We start from the raw sequence: 12,500 nt of genomic DNA, 5'->3' as shown, positions 1-12,500 counted from the left end.
TCCACCTGTTCCTCTTTCCGTCTCACCTGTTCCTCTTTGTCTCCACCTTTTCCTCTTTGTCTCCACCTGTTCCTCTTCCTGTCTCCACATGTTCCTCTTCCTGTCTCCACCTGTTCCTCTTCCTGTCTCCACCTGTTCCTCTTCCTGTCTCCACCTGTTCCTCTTCCTGTCTCCACCTGTTCCTCTTCCTGTCTCCACCTGTTCCTCTTTGTCTCCACCTGTTCCTCTTCCTGTCTCCACCTGTTCCTCTTTGTCTCCACCTGTTCCTCTTCCTGTCTCCACATGTTCCTCTTCCTGTCTCCACCTGTTCCTCTTCCTGTCTCCACCTGTTCCTCTTCCTGTCTCCACCTGTTCCTCTTTCCGTCTCACCTGTTCCTCTCTGTCTCCTGCAGAGCCGGTGTCTGCCGTGACCATCACGGCCAACATGCCCGAGGCCATCGAGCACAACAGCACCGTGGTTCTGTTGTGCTCCGCCAAGGGTTCCTTCCTCACGTTCTCCTGGTTCAAAGGCGCCGCGCCCATCAAGGCCGACGGGAAGCGGATCACAGTGAAGGATGTGAGTTCTAATTGTTTTCATTGTTCTTGTGTTTCATTCATGCATTCCTTTGAATGAAATCAGGTTTTCGTAACGCAGAATGCAGATTCTCCTCCAGTCATCCCAATTATCTCAATCTATTATCAATTGATGGAGGAACATGTGGAACACGTTTGCTTCGTATGAGTTAGTTTCATTCATAATGTTGAGCATCATGTTAACGCTCGTTGCCTCTCAGGAGGAGCTGTCCAGCGCTCTCACCATCGTCGGCGTCCTGCGGACCGACCTGACGGAGCCGGTCTTCTGCACCGCCGGCAACAAGCTGGAGAAGGAGAAGAGCGCCGGCTTCAGCCTCCCCGTCCACTGTGAGTGCTGCGCCTCCACCTGCCGGGCGGCTCCGCCCACCAAACGGGAGAGCTGATTGGCTCGCATGAGCAGCGACAAAATCAATTGAATTTGACTTTTCTGTCTTTTATTGTGGTTAATAATAACATTTGAAGCTTTAGCGGTCGCCGGACTAAAGCTCGACAAATACCGAATATGATATTTGACATTTCAAAAAACCTGATAGCAACCAGCAGTGTTTTATTTAACAAACACATACACACATATCTTACTTTTATATGTCATTATTTATTCTGATCTTGATACCTACTAAATGTAATGAATAAACAAAACTAAAATAGCAAAATTTGTAAAATTTGTAGAAATTTCCTAAGTTTGATAACTATTCTCACCAGCAAGAATGTGAATTTGCGACACTTTTTCAAAAAATCGTTTGATCCCAAAACCCCCGAGAATCTGGTAAACAGTTACAGCGCATACGTCTCGGGCTTTTATTGTGAAAGGTACGAAGAGAAGCAGCGGATCTGCTCTTGACTCGTCAAGGCTGAGAGTAGAAATTAAATTAACGCCCAACGTGATTGGTCGAAACATTAACCTCAATACTACGGCGTAATATGCCAAAGAAAAGAACCGTAACCAGATTCCCGCTGCGTGCAAAGGCCTTTAGAAGGAGCTGGTCAGACCCAAGTCAGTCCTTCACACCCCGGAGGATCGCTTGTTAAAGATAGTTTCCTCCTCTGAGTCACGACCTTTAACCTTGCTGCTGAGTCTTTAAAGCAGAGCGTCAGTGTTTGCGGGCCGCTCCCTCGCCGCCTTTGTTCAGCCCTCACTGTTTACTCAGCGGCCTCCACTTCCACTCCTTTCACATGACCGACCCGAAACCGCACCGCCCACCGGCTCACCCTGTAATTAATTAATCCAACGCTTCTCCCTTCACTTGAGAAGAATGTTATTTCATTGGTTTACAAATGTCTATTCATTGTTGTTTTTAAATCTTTTTAATCTATATTATTTATTTAATTTATATGTGATGTTCTCTCATATATATATATATATATATATATTTATTTTTTTATGTTTATACTGTGTGTGTTTATATATATATATATAAAATAAATATAACAAATACATACTTAAATAAATAAATATATTTATGTATGTATTTATATATGTATAAATACACCGCAGCTATATATATATATATATATATATATATATATATATATATATATATATATATATATATTTATTTATTTATGTTTATACTGTGTGTGTTTATATATATATATATATATATATATATATATATAAAATAAATATAACAAATACATACTTAAATAAATAAATAAATATATTTATGTATGTATTTATATATGTATAAATACACCGCAGCTATATATATATATATATATATATATATATATATATATATATATATATATTTATTTATTTATGTTTATACTGTGTGTGCTTATTTATATATATATATATATATATATATATATATATATATATATATATATATATATATAAAATAAATATAACAAATACATACTTAAATAAAAAGATATATTTATTTATGTATGTATTTATATATGTATACATATTGGTGTATGTGCAGTGTATTTATACATATATAAATGTATGTATATATATATATATAGCTGCGGTGTATTTATATTTTTATATATATGTATACTTTTACTTGTGTACTTTTACAACATTTGGCCTGAGAAAGATTAAAACGAGATGAAACCTGTTTCTTTAGAGTTTATTTGTGATAGGTTAAGCGTATAAACGTGATATTTCTGAACATCCATAATTGGACAAAGTAGCTCATAAAAGCAGCAGCTAGTATTCGATGTGTTTGATAAACATTTTGTGTCGACGGCGGGTCGGACCCGTGACCCCCGTCTTCACGCCCAGTTGAACTAACCCGTTTCCCTGTGCTGCCGCTCCACAGACGGCCCGGACGAGGTCACCATCGCTCCCCTCATACCGGCCCAGTACATCATGTCCGGAGCCAACTTCAGCCTGTCGTGCTCGTCCCGCTCCAGCCCGGCCGCCTCCTTCGGCTGGTACCACGACAAGCAGATGATGGAGGCCGAGGGTCCGGTCCTGACTCTGGAAGTCATCAAAGCTCACCGTTATGGAAGTGCAATGGGAGAATACACGTGCAGGGCCAAGAACAGCAAGACCCTGCGCGAGGTCACTTCGGCTGCCGTTTCCTTCGCCGTGATAGGTGAGTGGTCTCCAGCTTTCATTTAGCCTCGCAGCCTTTCTGGCACCTTTTTTTTGGTTTAGCTTTTAGGGCGGGGCAATCGCCATGTGATTGACAGGTCTCAATCAGAGCCGTATACGGCGTCTCTACGTCCCTCCTTCAGTCTAGACAACGTCACTTCCTGTTCACTGGTTGCAAAACATCCAAGATGGCGGCGGCCAAAAATGTCTGAAGACATTTCGGCGGGAGTCACATTAAAAAAAAATGTGGTTCACACCCAATTTGCTAAAATTGCACTTCACGTGTTTTCTAGCATCAGAAATTCCAACTTTCTAAAATCACTTCAGACGTTCGAGGCTCGGACTTTTCATCTCACATTAGTGGCATTTAGTGAAATGACAACTATTGCAAGGATTGTCATGCAGGAATCCAACAAAAACTGTAAAACAGAAAACAACATGGCCGCCATCCTTCACTAACAGTCTGCTGGAGCGCGTTTCACCCTGAAGACTGAAACCTCTTCTGCTCTCGGTGACATTCCTTCGAGGCACAAACATATCGTCACCTGTGAGGGATCGAACCGCCGAGTGACACAGAGAATGCCTCAAAGGTTCTGCTGTCTGTAATTATACTGCCTGTGTGTGTGTGTGTGTGTGTGTGTGTGTGTGTGTGTGTGTGTGTGTGTGTGTGTGTGTGTGTGTGTGTGTGTGTGTGTGTTGGAGGTCACTCCCTCTGTGTTGTAATCAGAGCTTCTCTGACGCCTTGTTGACATAGCTCGGCCGGTCGTGCATGGTTTTTTTAGTGCATGTCAGTGCACGTGAGCTCGCTGGCTAGCGGCCATGTTGAGAGCCAACCAACCATGCACAGAGCACCTGTCAGGCGGTTGGCAGATTAAAACGACAGGAAGAGGGAGTCAAACGTCTGAGAGGATTATTCTGAATTCCACCTGACAAAAAGATCCTTCCGAGAACAATCCAATTGCATTATGGGAAATGTATGAATCAGTGTTTCTTATGGGGCTTCACTTATAATGGATGTCTTTGCTTCAGTTTTATCCGTTCTTTTTTTTAAACTGCAGCATCCTTCATTCCTCAACGTGGAGCTTCTTCTTCTTCTTCTTCTTCTTCTTCTCTTGATGTATTCACGTGGTTTTATTTCTATTAATCAGGGTTATTATCTTCCAAAAGTACAACGCGGTTTGCACGTTTAGAAAGTAGATGTATGAAATCGAAGGTCACCAAAACAACGTCTCTCTCTCGTTAATGTCCCCAGATGCCATGTTGACTGCTAAGATCAGCGGCCCGTCCGACACCATGCCGTCTGCCATCCTCATTGCCGGCAACAGCTCGGCCAACCTCAGCTGCCAGGCGGCGGGCGGCGTCCCGAAGACCGTCACCTGGCTGAAGGACGGCAAGCCTCTGACCGCCGGCGGCCGCCTGGCGTTCTACTCCAACATGAGCGGCGTGGCGATCAGCCCGCTGCAGAAAGAGGACAACGGGGAATACATGTGCCGGCTCGTGAACTCCGTCAGCACCGTGGAGGCCTCCTACAAGATGCTGGTCAACTGTGAGTTTGTTAGGCTTTTATTTTGACACCACTTTTACTCATTCAGAGGTCCATTACATTGAAATAAACGGCAATAATACACAGGTGGATATGTGCCCATCTATACACATATGGTTGCACTTTATAATAATTACACACTGGTTATTGTTAGTAAATTGTTAAATTGTTGAGCATAAATAGTCTTCACTTTAGATGAGGTCACAGAACATACTTAACTAATAACTCACGAGTAGTAACTAATCATGAATTGCAGCAGTTTTTATCATTTACTAACACTTTACAAATGATCTTATTCATCATCTATAAGTCCTGAATACTTCATTTACAAATGGGGAATCCATAATTTATAAAGCATGAAACCCAAGCTTTTTAATCAAGAATGAAACATTCATTACCGTGTTTATGAATTGCATACTAATGAGTTACTAATGAGTGTTTATGTTGGAATAATGCTTTCTGAATGATGTATTCAGTGTTTATTCATGCTTTACTAATGCTGAATAGTGTGTACTTGTGCATGTGGGATCCTTCATTGTTAACAGTCGTGATACTAAGATGAGTTATTATTAATAATGTCCATACAATCACGGCCTCCTCCTCTGTTTCCACCTGCAGACGGTCCTGAAACACCGATGGTTACGGGCGGAAAGGCCGTCGAGGTGAACGACAAAGTGGAGCTGGACTGCGCCGCCGCCTCCGTCCCTCCCGCCACCTACACCTGGAAGTTCAACGGCACGATGACCAGCATCAAAACGGCCAAGTACCTGATCGAGATGGCGCGCTACAAAAACACCGGGACGTACACCTGCGAGGCGCACAACGCCGTCACGGGCAAGAACAGCTCGTACGCCCACGCCCTGTCAGTCAAAGGTGAGGGCGGCGATGTCGCTGGGGTGCGAGGCCTGCGGGGCCGCGGAGCTTCCCGTTGCTTTTGTCTGCCTCGCTTTTGCTTTTTGTTGTCTGTCAAAGCATTTTGTAAAATCAATTTTTAAAGGTGGAGCTTTTTTAATCAGCTGCACAACGTCTAAATTATTCATTATTTCTGTGAACTCGGAGTGCTTTGACGGTAAATTGAATTCCCAAATGAGCTCCGTTACCATCGACCAGCAGTAAAGACGGCAGAGAGCAGAACAGAGGACCTCAGTACCTGTTGCTCTTTCACGTCATCGCCCCGGCTAAAAGAAACCGGACTCAACATATCTCTGCTCACTACGTACCAGTAAAGTTCCACTAATTTCATGACAGGAGACCACTAAAATCCTTGTAACGACATTCGTTCCAATGTGCTAGCATGCTATTATGCTAAATGTCGCATGCGTTTTAACATCTTTAGTGGTAACACACACGCTAATGTTAGCAATTAGGTCCCAAGATGACCCCTTTAACTCTTTGGGTTAGCAGGAAAGCGTCCTCTTGTCCAACGTTCATGACGTGAAGCCTCTGAAACAAAGGAGAACATATAAGTATATAGACATGAACGTGGTGAGTCTTTTATCTGCTTTTTAAACGAAAGAGCAAGAGAAGTTGTTTTCACACCAACGAGCAGTGATCGCTTCCCGAGAAGTTCCTTCTTGCCACCTGCAATCAGATTAAGTTCTTTATTATTTTCCTCTCTGTGGTTTCTCTTCTGAGACGTGAAGTTGTCTTAAACACAATGTCAGGGCATCCCACTGCATGCTTTTGATTTAAAGTGCATTTACATAACCTTTTGAAAACCCACATATTTCTAAGCCCTTTCCTTGAAAAGGTCAAACTAAAAAGGGTGTATCTGTGCAACCACTAGGGCTGTTTGAATAATGTTGGTGTTATAATAAAAGGTACACATGTGAGATTTAGTTCAGATGTGTAAATATCAATCTATATGTTACTGCTTAAGATTAAATGAAGATGACACACAGAAAAAATGTAAAGTTTTCAGGTCCGACTTTAAAAAAATCACTTTCAGGATGAATATTTTTTGAAATGATGCAGCTGTAAGGTCCAGCTCTAACCCAAATCATAACTCAATATGTGAACATTCTCTAACCCAAATCATAGCTCAATATGTGAACATTCTCTAACCCAAATCATAACTCAATATGTGAACATTCTCTAACCCAAATCATAACTCAATATGTGAACATTCTCTAACCCAAATCATAACTCAATATGTGAACATTCTCTAACCCAAATCATAGCTCAATATGTGAACATTCTCTAACCCAAATCATAGCTCAATATGTGAACATTCTCTAACCCAAATCATAGCTCAATATGTGAACATTCTCTAACCCAAATCATAACTCAATATGTGAACATTCTCCAACCCAAATCATAGCTCAATATGTGAACATTCTCTAACCCAAATCATAACTCAATATGTGAACATTCTCTAACCCAAATCATAACTCAATATGTGAACATTCTCTAACCCAAATCATAGCTCAATATGTGAACATTCTGTAACCCAAATCATAACTCAATATGTGAACATTCTCCAACCCAAATCATAGCTCAATATGTGAACATTCTCTAACCCAAATCATAACTCAATATGTGAACATTCTCTAACCCAAATCATAACTCAATATGTGAACATTCTCTAACCCAAATCATAACTCAATATGTGAACATTCTCTAACCCAAATCATAACTCAATATGTGAACATTCTCTAACCCAAATCATAACTCAATATGTGAACATTCTCCAACCCAAATCATAACTCAATATGTGAACATTCTCCAACCCAAATCATAGCTCAATATGTGAACATTCTCTAACCCAAATCATAACTCAATATGTGAACATTCTCTCTGCAAAGGTTGACTTTGATAAAGTGAAGCAGAACAAAGTTAGAGAGGGTTTAGAGCAGAGAACATTCAGGAGAGGTCTCCAACAATTGCATTAGCGCACATCTGCGACATTTACATTTTTTCCATGTACCAAACCATATATTCCACTTGTAAATTACTGATGGTGTTCAATACATCAGAATACAGCAGTTTGGGGCTTTTTTCATAGAACAAGCTATGATTTACAGTTTTAAATGACAATCGCTCAGTCTGCCCCCTAGGGGAGGATTGTTTTTAACGCATTCCCTCCCAGCAGCGTGTAAACACCTCGTTGTTGTTGTTTTTGCAGAGGAGGGCGCGCTGGATGAAGGTCTCTCAGACGGAGCCATTGCTGGAATCGTCATCGCCGTCCTCGTCGCTCTCGGTGCCGCCATCGCCCTCATCGTTTACTGCAGACAGAAAGTACCGTAAGTCCTCGGGTGTGATCGGGTGTGATCGGGTGGGGCGCTGACGGAGGGAGGCCGTGTTTCTGTGGGCCGCTCTCTCTCTGGTGGAGCTCCTGCTGGAGGTCGCAGGCTGCAAAACCTGAGGGGGATCCTGGCTCAACGTGTTTGACTTCTAGCAGCACGAGCACCGTTGTCACATCGGTTTTACTAAATCGCCACACGCTCCCTAACGTCCACATCGGGGACAAGAGGTTTCAAGCATTCAGAGGCTTCTACACTTTCTAGAAAGTTGTGTTATCTCGGAAGGTTTTCGCTCTGATCGTCCGGTTTTATATTATTTATTTAGGTAGTTAATGATTGCAAAAACCTGGCCTGGCTCCACGGGTGTGCCTCTGGTGTGAAAGAGCAGATTTACCTTCATTGGACCAGAGAGTCTAAACCAGGAAATCAGAACCACGAGCAACTTTTGTTTCTTCATTTCTTTACACAAAAACAGCTTTGTTGGTAGTTTCTTTGCTGCTATTTCATGCTTCAGTGTTTAAAAGCAGAGAACAAACAAATGTGTGTGTGTGTGTGTGTGTGTGTGTGTGTGTGTGTGTGTATGTGAAGCATATCTGTCCTTTTCTTTATTTGTATGTCTGTATGAATTCGTGTCAGCCACCTCATGACCTTTTAGGAAATTCTCCTCATTCCTCTCACGCCTTGACGTCTTGCAACATGTTAGACTGAAGTAACCACACACACACACACACACACACACACACACACGCTCACACACACACACACACACACACACACGCTCACACACACACACACTGCCTCGCCCTTCAAGCCTTTTGAAACAGTAACTGTCACATCGGCACCTATAATTCTCTGCATACCTTCTGAAATGCTCTTTGTTATGTTAAAACACAACAAAGAGCATTTCTGTGTTTGAGTTCGATGCCTGTTGCTAAAAGTCATAAACGATATCAAGGCTAACAGATATGCTTATTTAAGTCCTTTGTTCAGCGTTCGGTTTTACTGAAAGAAACTCTCTGGACTCGGCTCTTTATTTAGTTTTTAGCATCTGAGTTAATGTCATAGTTAACATTTAACAGTTAATTATGGATCCACAAACTAGCACTAGCATTAGCTGCTAACGGTACCTGCAAGCAGCCTCCACTCGAGCGACCCCCGAAACACTTAACATGCCAGCTGCGGCCGCAGAGCGCCACGATCAGATTACAATCGGAAAGAAAGGTGCATCTTTCTCAGAAGTGGCAGTGATGCAATCCGGCACCACATCCTGTCAGCAGGAAGCCGGCGTCCGGAAACAAACCGCCGACAGACGAGTCGGTGACAGACGGCCTTTTGACACTCTGACTCGGTCCCTCGGTCTTCTTCTTCTTCTTCTTCGGCCAATCACAGCTCACCCTGAAACAAAACCAGTTGGTGCAAAAGTCAAGCAGAATTGCGACGTCACACCAAGTTTTATAGCCTCAGGTTTGCCGCTTCGTCCGTCGCCATGTTTTTTTTTTCAAACCAGTGAACAGGAAGTGACCATATTTGGACTGAAGAGGCCGCACACGTCTCTGATGTCGACCTGTCAATCACCTTGTAGTAGCCCCGCCTAAAGCGTTGCTGATGTTTTCTCATGTAAAATCTCCGCCTTGAAGACGTTCTGGATGATGTGTTTGTGAAAACAGAGAAAACCCTTAGCATAACCTCCCCTGTTAGCATAACCACCCCTGTTAGCATAACCACCCCTGTTAGCATAACCACCCCTGTTAGCATACTCCCCTGTTAGCATAACCACCCCTGTTAGCATAACCTCACCTGATAGCATACACCCCTGTTAGCATACTCCCCTGTTAGCATAACCACCCCTGTTAGCATAACCACCCCTGTTAGCATAACCTCCCCTGTTAGCATAACCACCCCTGTTAGCAGAACCACCCCTGTTAGCATAACCTCCCCTGTTAGCATAACCTCCCCTGTTAGCATACCCCTCCCTCCCTCTATTTACACTCCTGTCAGTTGAGCGTGACCTGATGATCGCACCAGGTCACCAGGTGTCGGGTAGAGCTTGTTTTCGGTTGTAGAGCCCCTCTCGGGGCCCCTGGTCCTCCGGGTGATTGACTCGTCCGTCCCTTTTGACGTTTTATCTTTGCCGCCGTCATGGTGACTGCTAGCGGGCGTCAGCACCTTTGTTCTGCTGTGGGCCTCCATGTTGTGTGTTGGAGGTCGAGGCGACCGCCTCGGGCGACGGCTCAGGATTCACAGAGAGGAGTTCTTAAATGCAGAGAGGAGTCTTTGCTTTTTGTGGGGTTTCTGAGGACGTCAGGAGCACAAAGAGAAAGAACAGATATGTTCTTTGTGGGCGGAGAACCGGTTCTGGCGGTGCAGAGTTACAGGTGTGCAGCTTTTGCATTATTTCAGGAGTCAAATCAGCCGCCGGCTCGACGTAAACGCTCTGCTGGCTTCCAGCAGCACGCAGTCATAAACAGTGTTTGTTCTGCTGCAGGATTAGAACTCAAACCGGTTCTGTCCGGTCTCAACGTCACACGCCTGCTGCCTGGGAGAAGGATGCCGAAATCAAAATACAGATCTCTCCCTCTGATAGTCACAGGAGCCCGTATGAACCACAGATAAAGAAAGAGGAACCAGAGTCTCATCCCGGCTGAGGACGGCAGAGGGGTCACAGCCTTTTTGATTATATATTGTTTCATGTGCTGGTTCAACGTTATTTTACTACACGATGGGGATGCATAATAATAACCAAAAGGTACATAAGAAAAAGAAAATAGATGCTCAGATATGTGAAATACAAATGATATATCACATATATCTAAGCATGTATTTTTTATTGTATATTTGCCTTTTATTTATTATGTATTATTAATAATGTATTTATTTATTATGTATTTATTATTTAAATTAGTATTATTTATTATTTGCATTATCTTTATTAATAATAATATATTGGATCAGATCTTGCTTAAGTTTCAGTGATGAAGATTTAAAGGATTTAACTTTAGTCTTGAAATATCCCCAAAGGGACGGTTCCAACAGAATCTTGTTGCCGGGCAACAGCCTGTCTCCACGTTCACTTCCTGTCTCACGGGACGCGGTGTGAATGTCGACGCTTACGACCTTAAAGCGGTTTACTGTTCATCTCTCTCGTCCTTGTTGCCGTTTCCGTCGGTCAGGAGCGAACCTGCAGCTTTCGGTCGCGTCTCATAGTCTTCGGGCTCAGGTGGTCTTCAGGTGGTCTCCTCTGGTCGAGACCGGTGACCTTTGACCTCTTGTCAGTGGCGGCTGCGAGTGGGTTCTGGTCTGCTGATCACAGAAAGCTCATGTGAAGAGATGAAAGGGTCTCATTTTATTTTAACATGCAGGAGAAAAGCTGGTCGCTGCACTTTCTCCTTTTCTAAGTTAGGAAATAAATTAATTTCAGCTTCCAAAATCCAGTTTAGAAAGTAGGAAGTCATCATCACTGGTTCCTCCAGCTTCCCTTCTAGACTTTTTAAAAACAAAACATTTATGATTCTTCCAGGTTTAGTTCATCAAGAAAATCTTCACTAATGTTAGCAGCTATAAAGGCTAACATTAGCAGCTATAAAGGCTAACGTTAGCAGCTGTAAAGGATCACGTGAGCAACTATAAAGGATCACATTAGCAACTATAAACGCTATTGTTAGCAGCTATAAAGGCTAACGTTAGCAACTATAAAGGCTAATGTTAGCAGCTATAAAGGCTAACGTTAGCAGCTGTAAAGGATCACGTTAGCAACTGTAAAGGCTAACATTAGCAGCTATAAAGGCTATTGTTAGCAACTATAAAGGCTAACATTAGCAGCTATAAAGGCTATTGTTAGCAGCTATAAAGGCTAACATTAGCAGCTGTAAAGGATCACGTGAGCAACTATAAAGGATCACATTAGCAACTATAAAGGCTATTGTTAGCAGCTATAAAGGCTAACGTTAGCAACTATAAAGGCTATTGTTAGCAGCTATAAAGGCTAACGTTAGCAACTATAAAGGCTAATGTTAGCAGCTATAAAGGCTAACGTTAGCAACTATTAAGGCTAATGTTAGCAGCTATAAAGACTGACGTTAGCTTCACGTCTCACCCACCGTTGAGTGGCGTTCAATGACCTGTTTTATAAATCAGACAACTCATCATTAATCAACTACAATCCAATAACTCACACGGATTCAAACTACAATTAAACAAGAGCAACTTCACGTGGCAGAAATGTTTTATTTTTCTGCTCCTCTCCTTCTGTTAATTATTCTTAAAATAGTCTTCAAAGTTAGAGCTGAGTGGAGAAAGCAGCCGGAGGAGAAATCAGAGATTTATTCACTTTGGAGGGAAAAAATGAATCGACTTCACCCTGAATTGTATTCTGCGGTGGTTTAGTAATGTGATGAGATACATGTTACGTTTAAGTGAACTAGTAAAAAAAAAAAGAAAAACGTTGCTGCTACTTTAAAATATTTTTGTGGGAAATAATCTTTGAAACTAATATGATTAAAACACAATCCTCTCCTCTTCATGCTGCGTTTCTAAAAACCAGCAGCCAGCTGGAAAACCCCATCCACGTCACATCATAATTACAAGTTACATATTG

At 42.5% G+C, this 12,500-nt stretch overlaps 1 protein-coding gene across 1 annotated transcript in view; it reads left to right on the top strand.

Moving 5' to 3' along the window:
* The window catches only part of LOC306748745 (cell adhesion molecule CEACAM5-like), a gene marked incomplete at its 5' end in the record, with an annotated part of 21,991 nt that overhangs the window by 4,817 nt on the left and 4,674 nt on the right, over window positions 1-12,500 (top strand). Inside the window, 6 exons of the mRNA XM_079231956.1 lie at window positions 393-556; window positions 774-900; window positions 2,844-3,122; window positions 4,374-4,667; window positions 5,283-5,537; window positions 7,789-7,906. Coding sequence (XP_079088082.1) covers window positions 393-556; window positions 774-900; window positions 2,844-3,122; window positions 4,374-4,667; window positions 5,283-5,537; window positions 7,789-7,906 — 1,237 coding nt within the window. The remainder of the gene's footprint in view (window positions 1-392; window positions 557-773; window positions 901-2,843; window positions 3,123-4,373; window positions 4,668-5,282; window positions 5,538-7,788; window positions 7,907-12,500) is intronic.

The sequence above is a fragment of the Taurulus bubalis genome (assembly GCF_910589615.1).
Source record: "Taurulus bubalis genome assembly, chromosome: 16".
In the NCBI taxonomy this organism is placed as follows: Eukaryota; Metazoa; Chordata; class Actinopteri; order Perciformes; family Cottidae; genus Taurulus; species Taurulus bubalis.
The sequence above is the reverse complement of the archived record's forward strand: the minus strand, read 5'-3'. Positions and strand labels throughout refer to the sequence as shown.